General features: G+C 73.4%; 2 protein-coding genes across 2 annotated transcripts; one reads left to right on the top strand and one right to left on the bottom strand.

Annotated features, from left to right (window-relative positions):
* Positions 1–10,710: 10,710 nt before the first annotated feature.
* LOC133754418 (U6 snRNA-associated Sm-like protein LSm7) lies at positions 10,711–12,571 on the bottom strand. The gene is made up of 4 exons (XM_062184910.1): positions 12,521–12,571; positions 12,350–12,440; positions 11,257–11,328; positions 10,711–10,955 (listed from the first exon to the last, which is right to left on the bottom strand). The coding sequence occupies exons 1-4, from the start codon at positions 12,524–12,526 to the stop codon at positions 10,813–10,815; spliced, it is 312 nt and encodes a 103-aa protein (XP_062040894.1). The 5' UTR covers positions 12,527–12,571; the 3' UTR covers positions 10,711–10,812.
* A 101-nt stretch (positions 12,572–12,672) lies between these two features.
* LOC133754403 (signal peptide peptidase-like 2B) lies at positions 12,673–21,215 on the top strand. Its single transcript, XM_062184885.1, is given in 18 exon segments — positions 12,673–12,732; positions 15,494–15,530; positions 15,533–15,612; positions 16,254–16,436; positions 16,516–16,605; positions 16,719–16,767; positions 16,770–16,857; positions 17,007–17,149; positions 17,388–17,484; positions 17,655–17,756; positions 18,455–18,474; positions 18,477–18,535; positions 18,977–19,051; positions 20,058–20,108; positions 20,110–20,121; positions 20,216–20,315; positions 20,516–20,593; positions 21,034–21,215. Coding segments are annotated over 18 exon segments (1,506 nt in total).
* The last annotated feature ends 386 nt before the right edge of the window (positions 21,216–21,601 follow it).

Genomic DNA, 21,601 nt, shown 5'->3' with positions numbered 1-21,601 from the left:
GGGCGCCCAGGGGGGTCAGTCCCACCCAGCCTCTCTGCCTCCGGCTCCCACCCCCAGGCCCTGCCTCGCTGGCGCCCACCCCAGCGCACGACCCTGCCAGGGCCACCCAGCCGGAGCTGAGCACCTGTTCCCCAGGTGGGAGTGGGTTCTGACTCCACCTGCTCTGTGGCCCCCACAGCTGTGCCTCCGCGGGCCTGGCCCTGGGCGCCCCCTTCCCGGGCCAAGGCCGTGGCCAGGCCTGGGGCTGGGGCCCCAGACCACCGTGTGGCTGCCGTCCGGGGCCCCAGCGCCTTCCAGACGGGGAAACTGAGGCTCGCCCCCCCGGCCACTGCAGACGGCTGAGCAGGTCCTGGGGGACATTGGCCCATTCATTCATTCATTCCCGGCTGTGAGGAGCCAGGCATCCTTCCAGGGGTGGAGCCGGAGCCGGGCAGGGGCCGCTCCCCGCCCAGGGCTCATCCCCCAGGGCCCTGCTCCGGCCACGGCCGCCAGCAGCGCCCCCTGCTCCTATCCCGTGTCTGACACCCCTGAGGGCAGAGGCTGAGCTGGGAGGCCCTGGTCATTGAGGAGGAGTTGGGGGACACAGCCCTGAGGCGGGGGCGGCTGCGGGGAGACCCTCACTGCCTGACCACGGCCCCCCACGCCCTCTGCGCCCCCACGCCCTGGCACGGGCCGCCTCGAGCCGGGCTGGGGGCGCCGCAGCTTCCGACCAGGCCCGCGTTCCTTCACGGCTACTCCGTTCCCAGCTGGGGGCCACGTCGCCTCTAGTTCCAGAACATTCTGTCACCCCAAAATAGCCCCGTCCCAGCAGGCACCCACTCATCCCTTCCCCCCCCGTGACAAGATGCCCACTTCCTGTGTGGATTCTCCCGCCCTGGGCCCACTCCTGTCTGTGGATTCACCCCCCTGGACCCACTTCCTGTCTGGAGTCACCCCCCTGGCCCACTTCCTGTCTGGAGTCACCCCCTGGACCCACTTCCTGTCTGGAGTCACCCCCTGGACCCACTTCCTGTCTGTGGATTCACCCGCCTGGACCCACTTCCTGTCTGGAGTCACCCCCCTGGCCCACTTCCTGTCTGGAGTCACCCCCTGGACCCACTTCCTGTCTGGAGTCACCCCTGGACCCACTTCCTGTCTGTGGATTCACCCGCCCTGGACCCACTTCCTGTCTGGAGTCACCCCCTGGGACCCACTTCCTGTCTGGAGTCACCCCCCTGGGACCCACTTCCTGTCTGGAGTCACCCCCTGGACCCACTTCCTGTCTGGAGTCACCCCCCTGGGACCCACTTCCTGTCTGGAGTCACCCCTGGACCCACTTCCTGTCTGGAGTCACCCCTGACCCACTTCCTGTCTGTGGATTCACCCGCCCTGGACCCACTTCCTGTCTGGAGTCACCCCCCTGGCCCACTTCCTGCCTGTGGATTCACACCCCCCCAAGGCCCACTTCCTGTCTGGGGTCACCCCCCTGGACCCACTTCCTGATTCACCCCCCTGGGACCCACTTCCTGTCTGTGGATTCACCCCCCTGGACCCACTTCCTGTCTGTGGATTCACCCGCCCTGGACCCACTTCCTGTCTGGAGTCACCCCCCTGGCCCCTTCCTGCCTGTGGTTCACACCCCCCCCAAGGCCCACTTCCTGTCTGGGGTCACCCCCCTGGACCCACTTCCTGATTCACCCCCCTGGGACCCACTTCCTGTCTGTGGATTCACCCCCCTGGACCCACTTCCTGTCTGTGGATTCACCCGCCCTGGACCCACTTCCTGTCTGGAGTCACCCCCCTGGACCCACTTCCTGTCTGATTCACCCCCCTGGACCCACTTCCTGTCTATGGATTCACCCACCCTGGACCCACTTCCTGTCTGGAGTCACCCGCCCCGGGCCCACTTCCTGTCTGTGGATTCACCCCCCTGGACCCACTTCCTGTCTGTGGATTCACCCCCCTGGACCCACTTCCTGTCTGGGGTCACCCGCCCTGGCCCAGTTCCTGTCTGAATTCTCCTGCCATGGACCCCACTTCCTGTCTGGAGTCACCCGCCCTGGACCCACTTCCTGTCTGGGGTCAGCCCCCCTGGGCCCACTTCCTGTCTGCTGATTCTCCCGCTCTAGACCCACTTCCTGTCTGGGGTCACCCCCTGGCCTACTTCCTGTCTGTGGAGTCACCCCCGGCCCACTTCCTGTCTGGGGTCACCCCCCGGCCCACTTCCTGTCTGGGGTCACCCCCGGCCCACTTCCTGTCTGGAGTCCCGGCTCTGGTCTCCCTGTGGCCCACTTCCTGTCTGGAGTCCCAGCTCTGGTCTCCCTGTGGCCCACTTCCTGTCTGTGGAGTCACCCCCGGCCCACTTCCTGTCTGGGGTCACCCCCGGCCCACTTCCTGTCTGGAGTCACCCCCGGCCCACTTCCTGTCTGGGATCCCTGCTCTGGCCTCTCCCTGTCTGGGGTCACCCCCGGCCCACTTCCTGTCTGTGGTCACCCCCCGGCCCACTTCCTGTCTGATTCTCCCGCTCTAGACCCACTTCCTGTCTGGAGTCACCCCCGGCCCACTTCCTGTCTGTGGTCACCCCCCGGCCCACTTCCTGTCTGTGGTCACCCCCCGGCCCACTTCCTGTCTGGGGTCACCCCGGCCCACTTCCTGTCTGGAGTCCCTGCTCTGGTCTCCCTGTGGCCCACTTCCTGTCTGGGGTCACCCCCCGGCCCACTTCCTGTCTGGAGTCCCTGCTCTGGTCTCCCTGTGGCCCACTTCCTGTCTGGGGTCCCTGCTCTGGTCTCCCTGCCGTGGGCGGCCCGCGGGCCCTTTGTGTCTGTGTCAGGTGGACAGAGGAGAGCCGGGCCCCAAAGGCCAGGACGGTGCCACGCGCCAGCGAGAGGCGGCCAGCGGGACCAGCCCGGCGGTGCCTGCACCCACGCAGGGCGTGTGGGGGAGGCCAGCGCTGCGAGGGTGGGGAGGGGCCGGGGGCCGGGGGCCGGGGGCCGCACTGCTGACATCTCGGGGGTCAGGCGGCCGAGTGACGCTGCGAGTGGGGAGCGACAGGAGGGTGGCGGAGACGGGGGACCGGGCCCCTCCTGTGTCCACCCCAGGCCCGGCCGGCACGGCGGGTGGCTGGGGGCCCGGGAGTGCCCGGGGTGCGGGTGGCCTGCGGATCTTTGGGACGGGGCCTGGGACTGCGCCTCGGTTTCCCCTTCTGCACCAGGGACTCGTGGGGTGGGACGGGGGGGCACCTGCCCGGCGGGGACCCACAGACGGCGTGGGCCTGGGCTCAGCAGAGCCTCGGCCCCCAGAGACGGCCACGTCCCCATCCCTGGCCCCTGTCGCGGCGCCTTCCGGGGGAAGGACCGGGGACAGGACAGGGTCCGGGGGATCGTGGGGCCCTGGTGCGGGGCCCTGGCCGCGCCCCCGTGTGAGCCTCGCGGTGGGGGTGGGAGGTGGCCCCCCAGGATGGAGGCGGGCTGCGTCCTAGATCTGGGGCCCCCCGGGGTTTCCGGCCCTGACACTCATTAAGCCCTAATTAGGCTGCACCTGCTGTCAGTCCCGGCTGGCCCTCGGGGGGCGGGGGGCTGCGACCCACTTTCCAGGACAGCTTGTGCACGGGGCCGGGGCAGCCCAAGGAGAAGGGGCGCCCGAGGCTGAGCCGGGCCCTGCTCGCCCGCCGCCACTCGGCCGGACCAGGGCAGCGTTCGGGACCGGGTCGAGCCCAGCTCCCCTCCACGGAGCCCCAGCCCCTGCTGCTCGGCGGCCCGGGACTGACAGGCGGTGGTGGGCGGCGCGCGGGGGGAGAACCACCCCCAGGTGCCGTGCCTGCTGCCGGGGTGGTGACTCAGGGGCGCCGGGAGTGGCAGGTGGCAAACCTCACGTCCCTGCTCAGCCCTGCGCGTGTGTGGGGGCCGACAGCCGGAGCTGCCCCCATTCCACAGACGGGAACACTGAGGCCACACTTGGGCACAGCTGGGCCGGTGTTCCAACAGCGTCTGTGCGTCTCCCAGCACGGTCTCCGGCGGCCACTGGCTCATCTCAGAGATGAGGTCCCCCAGCCCAGCCCAGCTCCCCAAGCTGCCTGCTCCCTCACCCCACACTCGTCCCGCCCTGCACACCTCTTCCAGGGAGCCCTCCCGGACTGCTCTGCCAGCCCCGAAAGCCTCCCACAGCCCCAGGGTCTGTCTGCTGCCAGCCCAGGCCAGAGCCCCCTCCCCACCCCACCCCAGAAGCACCAGGGTCTCAGGCGGCCCTGTGCACGCTCGTGACTCCGGTAGGGGCTGCTGGTTGGCAATGCAGATCCCTGGGCCCCCCAAGTTCTGATTCCATACCTGGGGGCCGGGACACCCGGGTCTCTCCTTGCACCCGGACTTGTTGAATGGGGCTCCCCGGCCAGGGTCCAGAGGCCCCCAAACACCGTGGGCCACGGAGCCCACAGAGAGGGAGCTGGGCCCTGCGCCCCCAAATCCCTCCCTGCCAGGCCGAACCGCCCCAGCTGCAGGGGCGCAGCCGCTTGTGGTGCGGACCCCAGGCGCCCCCAGGCTGCTGCAGACCCCACTGCGGGGACAGAGGAAGGCGCGGGGCCGCCCCCCACTCCCCCAGACACGGCCGGCTCCCCTTCCCGCCCCTCCGGCGGAGCGCACCCGCCCAAGCGTCCCCACCGCCCGGGGGGCGAGATGCCCACCCGCTCCGCGCCCCAGGGGAGGGCGGGGGGACCCCGTGCGGGGAGTGGACCTCAAAGTTTCCCGGGGTGAGCGGGGAGGGGGTCCAGGCGAGGGGACGCTGTGCGCCGGAGGGGCGCGCGGGGCGATTCCCCCCTGGCGGGGGCTGCGGGCGCGCACAGGGGGCTGCGGGGCACGGGAGCGCAGAGCGCGGGCTCTGGGGTCGCCCGGGCCTGCAGGTGCGCCCCGCGCCGGGCCCCGCACCGCCACTCACCTGGGCGGCTCGGCCGCTGACACGGTGCGGGCTGCGGCGCGGGGCCGCCCGGAGCCGACTCGAGCCGCCGCCGCCGCCGCCGCCTCCTCCCGGCTCCGCCGTGCGCGTCCCCGCCGCGCGCGTTCGCCGCCTGCCTTCGCGGCGCGCCTGGCGGGGGGCGCGCGGGGGCTGTGCGGAGCGGCGCGCGGGCGACTGCGGCCGCAGGTGTGCGGGGACACGTGGACACAGGTGGGGGCTGCGCGCCCCCTGATGCCGCAGGTTGCCCCGTGTGGATCTTTCTGGAACTGCCCCCCAGCCTGGCTTCCCCGCAGCTGCCCCTGGGCACCTGCCTTCTCCGTCCCCGGGGGCCCAGAGGAAGCTGAGCCGCTAGGGTGGCCCCCGACCCCCGTCCTCCCACGCGAGTTCCCGGGGCCGGCGGGAGCCCCTGCTGCGCCCCGGCCGGGCGGCTCGAAGCCACTGGTGTCCGGCCGGGTCCCCGCTGTCGCTGTCGCTGCCGGCTCCCGGGGGCTTGTACGGGGAGCGGGTCTTCGGCTTTGATGAACAGTGAGGAGTGCGGGAGCCCGCGGCCTTGGCGGGGAGGGGCGCGAGGGGCCCTGCTTCCTCCCTCGTGGGCGCGTCCCGGCCAGCAGTGGGCCCCGCTGCGTTTGCGGAGGGCGGGAGCGGCTCGGACCTTGCAGTCTGGTGTGGGGGTGGGGGGGTTGTGCAGCCCGGGGAGGGGCGCTGCCTCCCCAGCTCGGGTTACCCCGAGCGCGCCGCGTGCGTGGCCGTGGGGATGGGGGTGGGGGTGGCGGAGACGCCTGTATGATTCCCATTGCACAGATCTGCAGGCTGAGGCCGGCCCGGAGAGTAAGTGGGGGACCCGGGCCTGGCTGCCGTCACCTTGTGCTGTGCACCCGTCCCCTCCCCCGCCCGCCGCGTCCTCCCGCGGCTTTGCCACCTGTGACTCAAGCAGCTCGCCTCTCAGACTGTCGCGTTGGCCTGGGGCCCAGACACCACGTCCCCGGAGGCCAGGCCACCCCCCCCCCCCCGGCCCAGCCCTGGAGCCAGGAGGGGAGGGGGCTGCTCCCCTCCCCCGCGGCCCAGGTCCTGAAGGTCACTTCCCCTCTGACACCTGCCTGGAGGGGCCCAGCACCGGGCGGCTGTCCCAGGAGGGGCTGTGCCTCTGAGTTGGGGAGCCCTGGGCTGTGTGGCCGTGGGGCGGTGCCCTCCAGCCTGGGGAAGGGGCCTGGGCACAGGGTGTTCCCTCACCCGCCGCCCCCTCGCTTCCCCCACCCCTGCAGCCTTCTGTCCCCAGCTCCCCAGTGACTTCCTGCTGAGATTCCCCTTTGTCCCCGCCCCCGCTGCGTCTGCGTCTGCGCCGGGCACACAGTAGGCGCTCAGCAGATGCCGCTGGGGGACACTGAGGGTGGCAGTTGGTTCCCGGGGAAGCGCCCCCCCCGCAGCTGTGGCCTTGTCCTGGGCTGGCGTCCCCTGCTCCCTGCCCCACCCAGGGCGGGTGCTCGGCTGACCTGCACCTGCCACTTCTGTGGCTGCCAGCAGGGTGAGGGAGGGGCTGCGAGTGACCTTGAGGTGTCCCTGGACCCCTCCCCCATCCCCCACCCCCGTGGCCCCTCCTAGAAGGCTGCCCTGGGGTGGAGGGGCGGAGAGAGTGTGGGCGAGGGTGACAGGCACAGGTTACAGCCTGCCAGGCAGTGGGGCGGCTGTACCTGGTTGCCAAGGTTACGACCGTGTTGCCATGGAGACGGACCACCTGGGAGGCAAGGCTGTGGGAGGGGCTGGAGGGGGCTCCCCGTGGGGCCCCCAGGGAGGCCAGCAGGAGCCTTGCTTAGGTAACCCCCATCCCGGGGGGGGGGGGGCAGGTGCGAGGGTCCCGGCCGCGGAGGGAGGGAGGCTGTGGGGGGGCGGGTGACACCCCCCTGGAATCGCAAACGTCGCCGTGACGGGCTCTGCTGGCCACGCGCTGTGTGCCCGCCCTCCCCTCTCCTCCGAGAGGCGGGAGTGACGGCCGAGCCCCCCGCTGCGGGAGCAAGTGCCGTGGGCGGCGTGACCCCCAGGGGCCCCCACACCACCACTGGCTCGCAGACGGGGGCCCTGGGACAGCCCCGGGCTGAGGTTGGCAGCCGGAGCCACCGGGGGCTGGAGGCAGGGCCGAGTGGGCGGGCGAGTGGCGGGGCCCGCAGCCCGCAGCCCTGGGCTGGGTTTTGAATGGGGCTCCTCCCGTGGCCGCCACACAGGAAGTCCTGGACACAAAGTTCTCATTATGGAATATTTCAGACGCCAACAAAGCCGAGAGGCACACGCGACCCCCCCACTCTCCCCGGGCCCCCCAGGCGCGTGTGGCCCGCGGCTAAGCTGCCGTCCTGGACGCCCGCATCCCGCATCCCACGGGGCCACTTCCGCCGCAGCTCCCGGAGGAGCAGGCACGGCTCCGGGGCCTGGGGCTCTGCCAGCCACGTGGGAGCCGGAAGGAGCTCCTGGCTTCCGTGTGGGACCGCCAGCACCCTGCGCAAAGGCCGGAGACAGGAACAGGCCCCGCACTCGGGGTCAGCAGCGAGGCCCTGTGGCCGGGACAGAGCGGCGAGCAGGGGAGGAGTCCAAGGGCCACGCAGGACGTGGGTGGTGCTGAGCCCCGTGGGGGAGGGGCAGCCAGGAAGCAGGCGGTCGTTCCTGGGGCGGGACCCCCTCCCCCGGCCATGGGACGGCCGCTGTGGCTCCCCTGGGCCCCAGTTGCTGGATTTCAGGGTGAACGGTGTAGGACGTCAGCCGCCGGTCTTCCTCCTGTGTGCCGGTCTTCCTCCTGTGTGCCGAGGGTCTGGTGGGCTGGGACCCGCCCCGTCTCGGCCGCACGGGCTCTTCCTGTCCTACCTGGCAGGTTTTGGCTCCCCTGGCTCCTGGCAGGACTGGTGCTGTTTGCTCCTTGGAAGCTTCCGGACCCGTTCTGGGGGTGGAGAGCTCTGAAGGTGACCCCAGCATTTGGATGGGGTGAGCTGGGGGAGCGCCAGGCGGCCCTGGGGGTGCGTCCGGTGCTGGGCAGGCTTCGGGGACTCCAGGTGGCACCTGTGGGCGCCCGTGCCCCAGCCGTTTGTGCCATCGGGTCACCGCCCCGGCTCTCTGGGCGCCGCTGTCCTCACACCTGTCACTGTCCAGCCCCAGGCCAGCACTGGACACCTGGTGGCCGCGGGCCTTCGTTCCTGGGGGAATCCTGACCCCTGCTGGCCTCCATCGGCGCAGCCGAAGGCAGGGTGGGCGGACAGTGGCCGGGAGAGCGTGCCGAGGAGCTGACCCGGGTCCTGGGTGGAGGCAGGGCCTGGAGTCTTCCGCAGACGGACACACGTGGGTCCTGCTTGGATGAGACCCCGCGGCAGGGGAGCTGGGTGTGGCCGTGCCGCGGGAGGTCTGGAGCCCCCGGCGCCCCAGGTCTCGCCCTGGGTGGTCCCCAGCTCAAGGAGACCCCTGAGGCCGCCTCTGGTCATGTCCACGGCCCGGCTGAGCTAGGCAGGAGCGGGCCCCTCCCCTGGCCACTGAGGGGACAGCGCTGTGCCCCCGGGCTGGGCAGGCGCCGCTCCTCCTCTCCGCCCCCTCCCACCTGGCTCCGTTTCCACGCCCATGAGGTGGGGGTGGCCTTGGGGCCCCGGGGGAGGGCTACGTGGGGGGGCGCACCCCTGGCTGCTCACCCTTTCTGGACCTGACAGGCCTGGGGGGCGCAGGAACCAAGCTACTCCCGGACAGGGTGGGGGCGGGGCTGCCCCTCCGCAGGGTCGGGATCGTGGCCGCCTCCGGGGCCCACTGTGGGGAGGCTCCGGGGTCCCGCGGGGGCCTCCGACGACCTCTCCCAGAGCGGGCCTTCTGTGGACAGGACCCAAGGCCTCTCTGCCAGCACGTGGAAGCCGTGGGCCGTGACTGTGGGCATGTGCGGCAGCGCCGGACCCTGCTCCATCGCCGGAAGCCCGGGGCCTGGGGCCCGAGGCCTGCGCTGACCTCGGGCGGGGAGCTGGAAGGGCGGGACCCGGGCAGGGGTCAGCGGGCGGCCTCCGGCGGGCATGGCGGGCGGGCTGGCGCAGCCGGCCGGGGATTTATAGCAGCGGCCCTGGGGATCCGGTGTCGCCGCGGCCGCTGCCCTGGTTCTGCACCTGCCCTGCTGTCCCCGCCCCCCCATTGTGAAATATTAAACTTTCCGTGGAATACTGAAGGCGAAATATGAAATATTAAACTTGTTCTCTTAAAATATTAAACAGCCCCTCAGGGCTGGGCAAGGATCCGTCCGATTGCTCCCCGGCGCCGCACTTGGCCCCTCACAGGACCCCACAGCGCTGCCTCGGCCTCCCCCCCCCCCTGGGGGCAGGAAGCAGCCGAGGGCGGGCGCGGTGCCCTGGTGTCCAGGGCCTGGTTGCAGTCCTGGCTCCCTGGGAAGGCAGGTGGTGGCCCCAAACCCACAGAGACCAGGGTGGGGCCGGCCCTGCCCTGGCTGCTGGGGCACCTGGGGGTGGACAGCGCATGGGAGAGTTCCCTGCCTTTCAACTAAGCTCCAGGACTCTCTGGCCTCTCCTGGGACACTCCGGGCCCTGGTGGAGGCCCCGCTGCACGGGGAGACCCCAGCCCCCCCCTAGTCGCCGCCCCTTTCTGGAGGCCAAAGTGAGCACTGGGAGGGCCCGGAGGCACCCAGCTCTGCAAGACCCGCCCGGCGGCTGACCACACGTGCCCGGCCCGGGACCACTGCAGGCCCCTCTCCCCAAGGCGTCCTGTTTTCCTAGACTGGTTTATTTATCTGAAAGGCAGAGTCACAGAGAGGTCTTCCATCCACTGGGTCACTCCCCAGATGGCCGCAGCGGCCGGAGCTGTGCCGACCAGGAGCTCCATCCGGGTCTCCCACGGGGGTGCCGGGGCCCCACCACTTGGGCCAACGTCCAGTGCTTTCCCAGGCCACAGCAGGGAGCTGGGTCGGAAGTGGAGCATCCGCGCCCACGTGGGACGCGGGCACCACAGGCAGCGGCTTCACCGCGTGCACCCCAGCGCCGTCTGAACACAGCTCACAGGCCAGAGCCGGCAGGAGGCCGGGCTGGGCCGGGTCCCGGCCCTGGGGGCTGCAGGGGCAGGGAGGGCTCTTTGTGGGGGCAAGGCGAGGGGGTGGGGCCGCGGAAACGGGGGGGGGGGGCTCCCCTCCGCCGTCCCGGCCCCCAGCTGTGAGGCGGGCGCCCCTGGCTAACCCGCAGTGCGCGGCTTCGGTTCGGAGATGGCCTGATAGGGAGACCAGGCCAGATGGCTGGGGGCGGGGCGGGGCGGGGCGGGAGCAGGTGCGGGCGGGTTCCGCAGCCGGGGAGCAGCTGGTGCCCGAGGGCCGCAGATCCCTGGAGCCGGGGGGCCGCCCCCCGGGGGAGAGGCCCTGGTGGGGGCAGCAGGCGAGCTGGGGAGACGGGGCCTGGGCTCCAGGTCAGCGCTCGCCTCCCGCGTGGCCCAGCCCCCCAGGAAGGAGGGGGCGAGGGGGGCGGGCGGACGGGGAGGGGTCCGGGGCCAGGGGCTGAGAAAGCGAGAGGCGAGCGGGCAGTGGGGCTGCGGCTTTACTGAGCGGGGCCGGGGGTGATTCCGGGGCGGGCGGGGGCGTGGCTGAGCCGGGCGGGCCGGGGGCGGGGCTGACCCACGCGGGCGGCTGGCTGAGCTGGTGGGAGTGGGGCCGGGCGCGCGGACCCGGGCGGGCAGGGGCCGGGGGCGGGGCTGAGCCGGGTGGGAGGGGGCGCGGGGCTGAGCTGGTGGGAGTGGGGCCGGGCGCGCGGACCCGGGCGGGCAGGGGCCGGGGGCGGGGCTGACCCAGGCGGGCGGCGGGCCGGGGGCGGGGCTGAGCCGGGTGGGAGTGGGCCCGGGCGCGCTGACCCAGGCAGGAAGGGGCCGGGGCGGCCGCACGGGCCGGGCGGCCTAGGCGTCCTGCTGCTGCACGAAGGGGTTCGGGATGGCCTCCATGCCGTCCTGCGGGCAGATGAGCACCACCGACGTGCCCCTGCACACCACCAGGCCCAGCTGCCGCGTGTCCTCCGTCAGCTTGTACTGGTCGTCGGGGTCTGGGGGTGGGGGAGGGCTGAGGCAGGCGGGGCGAGCCGGCACCCCGCACCCGCACCCCACGCGGACAGGGAGGCGGGCGGAGCACAACAGGCGGCACGGGCTGTTGTCAGGGGCGGGGCGGGGCACGGGGCGGCCTCGGAGAACGCAGCCCCCACGTGGGATCCACCTGCACCACGACCCAGCCCAGGACCCACGGCTGCAGGCCCAGCGCCCCGGGCTCCCCGCACGGCCTGGGCGTCCCCGGGGAGGGGCTGGGGGGGCTGCCTGGGCCCAGGAGCCGCGGCGGGGGGGCCGGCTCACCTCGCATGTGCTCGATGGTGCCGTCCAGCACGAGGTTGAGCAGGGGGTCGAAGCCCTTGAGGATCCCGCTGGCTGGGGCGTGGGGGGGGGCGGCGTGAGGTCGGCACCCGGCCTGGCCCAGGGGGGCCTAGCACGGGCAGAGCAGCCAGCTCCCCCGGTGCGCCCCAGGGTGGGGGAGCCCAGCGCAGGCTGGGATGGGCAGGGCAGCGCGGCCCCTGGGTGGGGGTGCCCAGTGCGCTGCCCGGGGCGCCTGGGCGGTCACTGCTGTTCCGGCTCCATTTCCAACAACTTAAGGACGTGGCTGCACCTGGGCGCTGAGGCCCCGACCCCACCGGCTACAGGGGAGTGAGTGGGCGGGGCCAGCGACCCAGGCCACCGGCCGGCCCTGGGCACCAGCCTGACCGGACAGGAGCACCATGCGAGTCCCGCGGCAGAACACGGGGACCCCGGGCCACAGCCACAGACAGACGGGTTGTGGCACGTGGGCTCGGCGGGGCGTTGAGTGTCACTCCCCGGCAGGAAGAGGCCCTCCAGCCTCTGGGTCACTCCCCAGATGGCCTCAACGGCCGGAGCTGCGCCGACCCGGAGCCAGGAGCCAGGAGCTCCATCCGGGTCTCCCACGCGGGTGCAGGGGCCGCAGCACTTGGTCCACCGTCCACTGCTCTCCCAGACCACAGCAGGGAGCTGGGTCGGAGGGGAGCAGCCGGGACTCGAACCCGCGCCCCTATCGCACCGTGGGGGCTGCAGTGATGGACAAGCCCTGGGTCCCCGCCCCCCACGCGGGAGACCCGGATGGAGCTCCTGGTCCTGCCCGGGCTGCGAACCAGAGAGGGGAGGTCTCGCGGCTTTCCGAATGAAATGCGGGTGGACTTAAGTGTCTGGGCCAGAAGTGGCCGCTGACCACAGGGCGTGCAGGCCGCGCCCCCTGGCGGGCGCTGGTGGCAGCGCGGGCCCGGGCACCGGCACGACCAGGGGGTGCCGGCGGGGGGGCCCGCGCCCGGGGGAGGCCCTGGTGGGGGCAGCAGGCGAGCTGGGGAGCCGGGGCCGCCCTCGGCCTCTCGGGCCCGCGAACGCGCGGAGCGGGCGGCCTCACCTTCGCGGCCTCCCTGGAACTTCACCCGGATCGTCTTGTCGATGTACTTGGACAGGTCCAAGATGCTCTCCTTCTTCTTCTTCTCTTTGTCCTGCGGGGAAAGCAGAGCGCGTGAGGCAGGGGGCGCGGTCCGACTTCAAGCTGCCCGCCCCGGCTCCGCCGCGCGCTCACCGCCATCTTGCCGCCCCGCGCCGCTCTGCGCAGGCGCCGCCCCGCGGCCTTTGACCCCAGGCGCGCGTGCGCATGCGCGACGCATGCGCGCCGGCGCCCCCGGCGGTGTTGCCGGGAAACATCTGCCGACGGCGGCGGCTGGACCGGCCGATATGGCGGCGGCGCTGGCGCTGGCGCGGCTCGCGGCGGCCTCGCTGCTCTTCGCGGCCCAGGTGAGGCTGCGCCGGCCCTGACAGCCCCGCGGGCCGCGGCTGCTCTGCCCCGACAGCGCCAGGCCCCGCGTGGGGCCGCGCTCCGCCCGCCCCGCGGCCGCCGCCTCCGGGACCCCGGTCCCCCGCGTCCGCCGCAGCGGGGCCGGGGCCCTGCCGTGACCTTGCGGGCTGTGCCGCTGTCCGCTCCGCTCCCGGCCGCGGCCCCTGGGTGGGTCCCGGCCGGCCGGCCGGCTGCGCTGGGGCCAGGGTCCGCCCACCCCGCTCCGAGCCTCAGTTTCCCCGTGGGGTTGCGGGGCAGCGTCCCGGGCCGGCCCTGGCGTGGGGGCCGCGCTCCGGCGTCCGCCCGGTGACCTTGGATGGGGGCCGCCGCTGGGCGCGGGGGTCGGTCCCCTGCAGCCGCGGGAGGTCGCGGCCCCGAGTGGCCGGCGGGGCTCTGGACTCGGGGCCCCCGCTGTGGCCCGGCTTGCGGCGTCCCTGGCGGCCGACGACCCTCGCGGAGCTCCCGGGGCCCGAGCCGTGGGGGCCCGAGGCGGCCAGGCCTTGTGCGGGGCCCGCCAGCGCCCCACGCGGGAGGCCCCTCCGGTGGGCGTGGGGCTGCGCCGGGGACTTTGTCCTGGGGAGCCAGGGAGGCCGTGTCCGGCCCAGGAGAGCCAGGCTCTGCCCCGGGACGCCGCGGTGGGGGTGGAGTTAGGGCCGCTGAGCGGGAGGCCGCCCGGACACTCCTGAGCCCACCTGCTCCCCGGCCTGCCTCCCGGAGATGTGTGGGCCCCTGCCCGGCTACGCAGGCTGGAGCCCAGCGCCGCCCCGGAGTCGGGGTCCCCCCTGCTCCCCCTGCCTGGAGTCGGGGTCCCCCTCTGCTCCCCCTGCCTGGAGTTGGGTCCCCCTGCTCCCCTGCCTGATTTGGGGTCCCCTCTGCTCCCCCACCCGGAGTCGGGGTCCCCTCTGCTCCCCCATCCGGAGTCGGGGTCCCCTCTGCTCCCCCCTTCCTGGAGTCGGGGTTCACTCTGCCCCTCCACCTGGAGTCGGGGTCCCCCCCTGCTTCCCCTGCCTGGAGTTGGGGCCCCCTCTGTCCCCCAGAGTGGGGTCCCCTCTGCTCCCCCCAGGAATCAGGGTCCCCCTGCCTGGATCGGGGTCCCCCTCTGCCCCCGCTGGGCTCCCTGTGTGCATCGGCCCCACCGTGGCTCTGCTGGTCACTGAGTGGCCCCCTGCAGAGCCCAGGGCGTCCTCGGGCCTGGCCCCCAGGATTCCGTTAGAGCGAGCGAGGGCGATGTCCTCCGTCCACTGGGTCCACTCCCCCACGTGAGTGCAGGGCCTGAGCACGGCATCTCCCACGGCTTCCCCGGCGCCATAACCGGGAGCTGGAGAGGAGCAGCGGACTTGAACCGGCGCCCGTGTGGGATGCCGGTACCGGCCGTGCAGCAGCTCTGTCGGTCTGCCCCGGCGGGGGGCCAGCTCTGGGGGGGAGAGCCTGCCCCCGCCCCCAGACCCCACCTCTGCTCCTGTCCTAGGACGCGTCACCAGTGAGCAGGCACAGGGCTGGTTTGGGGCTGGACTCCCGGTCTCATCGCAGACTGCTCCCCGGGGCCGGGGGCTGGGGCTCTGGACAGCGAGTGGATGCGTGGACACCACGACTGGCCAGGGGGAGGGGCTGGGAGTAGGGGCTCCGGGTCCTGGGGGGGCAGGGAAGGAGCTGCTCGGCCAGGTGCCCTGGGGACGGCGGCCCGTGCGCTCCCTCCATGCTGTGGACTTGCTTCCCTGAGCCAGGCCGCGGTCCCCACGTGTCACACACAGCTGTCACATGGGGTCTGCGCCCTCACGTGTCATGTCTGTGTTATGGGGTGAGGTCTCACATGTCACATGTGTTACGTGGGGTGAGCCCTTGCGTGTCTGTGGGGTGTGTGGCCGAGCCTTGCGTGGCGCCCTCTGGGTGCTGTTGTGCGGGTGATGGTGCAGGGTGCCCCAGTGCAGGTGCTGGGGGGTCCCCGAGTCAGGGCGCCGCGCTGCGTGTTTGTTGTCAGCCGCGTGGCTGTCGCCTGTGTGTTTCACGGCAAGTCTTGGGCGTGTGCAGCCCCGCGGGAGCAGGGAGCAGGAGCCTTAGAGGTGGGCTGGGCTCTGACGTGCCCTCCCCAGGGGGCCTGGGGTCAGGCCGTGCTGGCTGCGGCCTCCCAGACCCCCATCCGTGGGCCAGAGCAGCTGGACCACAGGGGTTGGCCGTGGGGGGGGGGGCGCAGGGGGTCTCACTGCCGCCCCCAGGACGGCGCCGGTGCCGCCACCGTGGTCCAGCCCACGTCTCCCTGTGAGTGCAGGCTCCAGGGCCAGCCTGCCGAGGGGCTCCGAGGGCTCCTCCTGGTCACCTCGGGCTCAGGGCCCCAGGCAGCCGCGCCCAGCCCTGTGGGGAGGTGTGGGAGCGGGGAAGGCGGGCAGGGGCTCTGCCTCGCTGCTGGCCTGGGCCCGGTGCTGCTCACGGCCCTGCACTTTGGCCCTGGTGCCTCTGGCCCTTGGCCCGCCGCCTGCTGTGTGGCTCTGGGGCCCTCTGATCCCAGCACTGGCGGGCAGTGTCAGGCAGACTGCTGGGGTGCCGGCCACCCACCCAGCGTCCCGCCCGGCCTCGCATCAGGGTCTCTGCCCTGGCCCACCGTGTGCCTGCTGGTGCCACCCCGCCGCACTGCCTGGGTGGGCGACCTGGCCCCATGTGGCCAGGCCCCTGCCCGGGTCCCGAGGCGCAGGGCAGGGCTGCAGCGTGGTCCCCGCCCGCCCGCAGGTGGCCGGCGAGTACGGGATGCTGCGTGTGGTGTCCCAGACGGAGACGCTCAGGGCAAGGACTACTGCGTCCTGTACAACCCGCAGTGGGCGCCCCTGCCGCACAGCCTTGGCAAGGCGGTGAGTGCCGGGGGGGGGGGGGGGCGGGAGTGCCGGGGGTCGGGTGAGTGCCCGGTGTGGAGGGGGCAGAGGGGGGGTACTGAGCGCCCAGGGGTAGGGGGCGGTGAGTATACCGGGGGGTGGGGTGGGTATTGGGTGCCCAGGGGTAGGGGGCGGTGAGTGCCGGGGGGGCGGGGGTACTGGGCTCCCAGGGGTAGGGGGCGGTGAGTACCGGGGGCGGGGGGGTACTGGGCGCCCAGGGGTAGGGGGCGGTGAGTGCCGGGGGTGGGTGGGTACTGGGCGCCCAGGGGTAGGGGGCGGTGAGTGCCGGGCATGCGAAGGGGCGGGGGGTTCCATTCGTGTGCAGCGTGCGGCCATGCATGTGTGGTGTGTGTGTGTGCGCCCAGTGGCTACTTCCCTCTCCCGGTCCACGAGCGAGGGCCTCTGGGAGCCAGGGCTGTGCCTCCTCCGCTCTGGGCCCTGCGGGTGGCACCTGCCCGTGCCCTAAATCGCGAGGCCGCCTCACTGTGGTGTCTCCGGACGGGGCCCCTAGGACACGTGGGCTGGGGCACGTGTGAGGCCGGAGCCTGGGCTGCAGCAGGGCCCTGTCTCGGGGAGCCGATGCGGCCCCCGGCAGCTCACCGAGGGCCCCCACCCCCCAGTCTCTCCTGCAGCTGCACAACTGGACGGGCTCCCTGCTCTGCTCGGCGGCCGACCTCCCCGCCGGCGGCTTCCGCAGCCGGCTCCCGCTGGTGGCGCGCGGCAACTGCACCTTCTACGAGAAAGTGCGGCTGGCGCAGGGCGGCGGGGCGCGCGGGCTGCTCGTCGTCAGCAGGGAGAAACTGGTGCGCGGGCTCGGGGGGGGGGGGGGGGAGGCGGGGGGGGGCTCCGGGCCTGGGGCTGACCCCGCCCCCTCCCCGCCAGGTGCCCCCCGGGGGCAACAAGACCCAGTACGAGGAGATTGGCATCCCCGTGGCCCTGCTCAGCCATGACGACGCGCTGGACATCTTTGGGGTGGGCCGGGGTCCGGGGAGGCGCCGCGCGGGGGGGCCTCGCTGGCTGTGGGTGTGGGTGGGCAGGGTCGGAGGCGGCGCCCGTGGCCAGCCCCCGGGTTCTCCCCCCGGCAGCGGTTCGGCAGTGCGGCGAGGGCGGCGCTGTACGCCCCCAAGGAGCCGGTGCTGACTACAACCTGGTCATCATCTTCATCATGGCCGTGGGCACCGTCGCCCTCGGGGGCTACTGGGCCGGGAGCCGGGACGTGAAGAGGTGAGTGCTGGGGAGGGGCAGCCCGCCCGGGCCCCGGAGCCCTGTGTGCGTGGTTCCCGCTCAGGTGCGGGTGGGGGAGGCGGTGGGTCCCCGCGTGGCCCGGCCTCTGTCCGGGGGCGCCTCACCCGCGTCCCCGTGCGGGCCCCAAGAAGGTACCTGAAGCAGAAGCGCGACGAGGGCGCCGAGAAGCGGGAGGACACGGCGGTGGACGTGACGCCGGTCATGATCTGCGTGTTCGTGTTCACCTGCTGCTCCATGCTGGTGCTGCTCTACTACTTCTACGACCAGCTCGGTGCGCGGCGCGGTGGGGCGTGCGTGCTGGGTGTGTGCGAGGCGCGCATGGGGGGTGGGGCCCGGGGGTGGGGCGTGGTGCTGGGAGCGTGCGTGGTGTGTGTGCTGTGCGTGCTGGGAGCGTGCGTGATGTGTGCGCGGTGCGTGCTCGGGCAGGCGCGGGGTGCTGGGTGCGTGCGAGGCGCGCAGGGGGCATTGGGCCCGGGCCGCCTCCCAGCCCGGCCTCCCTGCACCTGCAGTCTACGTCATCATTGGGATCTTCTGCCTGGCCTCGGCCACCGGCCTCTACAGCTGCCTGGCGCCCCTGGTCCGCAAGCTGCCGTTCTGCGCGTGCAGGTGAGGGCGGGCCTCGCCCAGGCCTCCCCGCGTGGCCGGCCTGCCCAGCGAGCGCCCCCAGCCCTGGGCCCGAGTCCCCGTCTCCCCGCATCCGGACGGCCCCGCGGGCCCAGGACGCCTGTGGCTGCTGGCGGGGCGGCCTGGGGCTGAGCGCCGCCCTCCCGCGCCAGGGTCCCCTACCTGCACAAGCGCCCGCAGGCCCGCATGCTGCTCCTGGCGCTGCTGTGCGTCGCCGTCAGCGTGGTGTGGGCCGTCTTCAGGAACGACGACCGGTGAGCGCCCCTCCCGCCCCGCCGTCCTCAGCTGCCCCGGCCTGGGCTGGCCTGCACCGGCCGCCGGCCGCGCCACTTCTGGGCCCGCCTGTGTCATGTGAGCTCTGATGGGGATCTGGGCACGACGCAGCGGCCCTGCCCGTGCCGCCGGCCCCGCCGACACCCGATCCGTGTGCCCGCTCCCGGCCTGGGGCCGTGACAGGGCCGAGCGCCTGGCGCCACGCTGGAGGTGCCCCCCCACACACACCCCCGGCCACTGACACCATCTGGCGCGGCCCCCAAGCCGAGCCGCGGCCAAGTGCTCTGGGCAGCCTTAGCTGAAGATGTTCGAGTGCCATGTACGCAGAGAGGAAGCGGCTCAGGGCCCGAGCCGGCCACGCGGCTGCCGCCGTCCTGGGGTGGTGGCGCGGCCACTGCTGGGGGCCTCGCTTTGCTGGTCACTGGGCCTGTGTCCCAGAGACACGGGCTTGGGGACGTGGGCTTGTGTAGCCAGGTGTCCAGCAAGGGGCGGGGGCATGGGAGCGGGAGAGGGCGTGGGCTGGGCGTCCCCCGGGCCCTGCCCCCACGCGGTCTGGGCCCCAGCGTGCTCCCTCGCCCCAGGGCTGCCCCGCGCGGCCTCTCTCGGCCTGCACCTTTGTCCCCCGTGTGGGCGGCTGAGGTGGAGCTGGTGACGCGGCCTCGCCTCCCCGCCCCGGCAGGTGGGCCTGGGTGCTGCAGGACGCCTGGGCATTGCCTTCTGCCTGTACATGCTGAGGACCATCCGCCTCCCCACGTTCAAGGTGAGGCCCCCCCGCCCCCCCGCTCTCCCTGAGGCTCTGGGGTCCCGGGTGCCCGGCCCTCGTCCAGGGGCCCGGCCACTTCCCCCCTCAGGACCCGGGCCCCCCACTCTCCCTACTGCTCTGGGGTCCCAGGGGCCCAGCCACTTCCCCCCTCAGGCCCCGGGCCCCCCCCCCCGCTGCTCTGGGGTCCGGGGGCCCGACCACTTCCCTCCCTCAGAACCCGGGCCTCCCCCCCCCCGCTGCTCTGGGTCCCAGGGGCCCGACCACTTCCCTCCCTCAGGCCCCGGCCCCCCCCCCCCCCCCCGCCGCTGCTCTGGGGTCTGGGAGCCCGAACACTTCCCCGCTTGGTCCCAGCGAGGTCTCCAACCTGGGAGGGGGCTGGAGTTGGGGGGGCGGCAGGGCCTCCCTCAGCTCCCCACCCCACCCCACCCCCGCCCACAGTCCTGCACGTTGCTGCTGCTGGTGCTCTTCCTCTACGACGTCTTCTTTGTCTTCGTCACACCTTTCCTGACCAAGGTGCGCCCGCGCCCTGCCCCCACGCCCGGGCCCTGACGCCCCACACAAACTCTGTCCCCCCCCCCCGTGAGCCCTGCCCCCACGCCCGGGCCCTAACGCCCCACACAAACTCTGTCCCCCCCCCCCCGTGAGCCCTGACCCCCCTACGCCCGGGCCCTGATGCCCCGCACAAACCCTGACCCCTCCATGGGCCCTGACGCCCCCACAATCCCTGGCCCCCCTGTGAGCCCTGACCCCCCTACGCCCGGGCCCTGATGCCCCCACAATCCCTGGCCCCCCTGTGAGCCCTGACCCCCATGCCCGGGCCCTGACGCCCCACAATCCCTGGCCCCCCTGTGAGCCCTGCCCCCATGCCCGGGGCCCTGATGCCCCCACAATCCCTGGCCCCCCTGTGAGCCCTGCCCCCCACGCCCGGGCCCTGACACCCCCCACAATCCCTGGCCCCCCCTGTGAGCCCTGACCCCCCTACGCCCGGGCCCTGATGCCCCGCACAAACCCTGACCCTCCATGGGCCCTGACACCCCCACAATCCCTGGCCCCCCTGTGAGCCCTGACCCCCCCCACACCCGGGCCCTGACGCCCCCACAATCCCTGCCCCCCCCGTGAGCCCTGCCCCCCACGCCCGGGCCCTGATGCCCCCACAATCCCTGCCCCCCCCCGTGAGCCCTGCCCCCCACGCCCGGGCCCTGACGCCCCACAATCCCCCCCCCATGAGCCCTGGCCCCCCTGTGAGCCCTGCCCCCCACGCCGGGCCCTGACGCCCCCACAATCCCTGCCCTGCCCCCCACGCCCGGGCCCTGACACCCCCACAATCCCTGGCCCCCCTGTGAGCCCTGACCCCCCCTACGCCCGGGCCCTGACGCCCCGCACAAACCCTGACCCCTCCATGGGCCCTGACGCCCCCACAATCCCTGCCCTGCCCCCCACGCCCGGGCCCTGACGCCCCACAATCCCCTCCCCGTAAGCCTGCCCCCCACGCCCGGGCCCTGACGCCCATCCTGTGCAGAGTGGGAACAGCATCATGGTGGAAGTGGCCACGGGGCCTGCGGACTCGGCCCACGCACGAGAAGGTGCGTCTCACAGGCGGCTGGGGTGGGGGTGGGCGCCTGGCTGCCCAGGGGGGCTCCTGGAGCCCTCGGGCCCCTCCGCTCTGCCGTCCCGCAGCTGCCCATGGTCCTGAAGGTGCCCCGGCTCAACGCCTCGCCGCTGGCCCTGTGTGACCGGCCCTTCTCCCTGCTGGGCTTCGGGGACATCCTGGTGCCAGGTACTGAGGCGGGGGCCGCCCGGGCCCTCGGGGGTCAGAGGTCTTCGGAGTGATGGTGGGGAGGGCCCCGGCTGGGAGGCTCTGAGCGGGCCATGCCCACCGGCTGCCTGGCTGCACCTGGCCTGCGGCTGGGGGGCGGAGCTCCGCCCACGACCCCGCCCCACACAGCGGGTGCGCCCGCCCCGCCCGTCTCTCCCCAGGGCTGCTGGTCGCCTACTGCCACAGGTTTGACGTCCAGGCACAGGCATCCAGAGTCTACTTCGTGGCCTGCACCATCGGTGGGTCCCGGCCCGCCCCGTCCCGGGGTGCCGCCGCCTTTGTCCCCGGGGTGCCGCCCCCCTCCCTGCGGTGCCACCCCCCTGTCCCCGGGGTGCCCCCTCCATCCCCAGGGTGCCCCCTCTGTCCCCAGGGTGCCCCCTCCGTCCCCGGGGTGCCCCCTCCATCCCCGGGGTGCTCTCCCTGTCTCCGGGGTGCCCCCTCCGTCCCCGCGGTGCCCCCCTCCGTCCCCGGGGTGCCCCCTCCGTCCCCGGGGTGCCCCCTCTGTCCCCGGGGTGTCCCCCCCAGTCCCTGCGGTGCCGCCTGGGCTGCACCGGGTGCCCCCCTCCGTCCCCTTTGGCCTGGGCTTTGCCGAGTTGTCACCAAAGCCGTGTACCCTGCCGCCGCTGTGGGCCGGTCCGTGGGTGGCCGCGGCAGCCGGGTGACGCGCCTGTCCCTGCAGCCTACGGCCTGGGCCTCCTGGTGACGTTCCTGGCGCTGGTGCTGATGCAGCGCGGCCAGCCGGCACTCCTCTACCTGGTGCCCTGCACGCTGGGCACGAGCTGCGCCGTGGCGCTCTGGCGCCGGGAGATGGGCGCCTTCTGGAGCGGCAGCGGCTTTGCGGTGAATACCGGTTTGCTATGACTGCAGGGTGGGTCCCCGCCGCCGGGCCCGTGGGGTTCGCTCCTCCCTCCCTCCCTCCCCGTCCTCCGCTGCGCCCCGGCCCCTCCCGAGCCCAGTCCCTAGCACCAGTCTGGTGTGGCCGTCGGCCCCAGCCGGTGGGGAGCGCCTCCCCCAGGCCCGACGGACGCTCCAGAGACCCGAGGCCGCTTGGGTGCAGAGCCCAGTGCAGGAAGGTGTGGGGCCGTGGCGGGGTCCCTCGGGGCCGCCCTCGCGGGAGGCAGCCAAGGCCCCAGACCCCGCGGGCAGGGCAGGTGTGTCCCACATCGGGCCTTGGCGGTGGCATCGCCGCGGCCGCTTCAGATGACCCCGGCCCTTGGTTTTGAGGTCCCCGGACCCCGGGAGGAGCA

The sequence above is a fragment of the Lepus europaeus genome, unplaced genomic scaffold (genome assembly GCF_033115175.1).
Source record: "Lepus europaeus isolate LE1 unplaced genomic scaffold, mLepTim1.pri SCAFFOLD_105, whole genome shotgun sequence".
NCBI lineage: Eukaryota > Metazoa > Chordata > Mammalia > Lagomorpha > Leporidae > Lepus > Lepus europaeus.
Note: the sequence above shows the minus strand (reverse complement) of the source record. Positions and strands in the feature narration are given on the sequence as shown.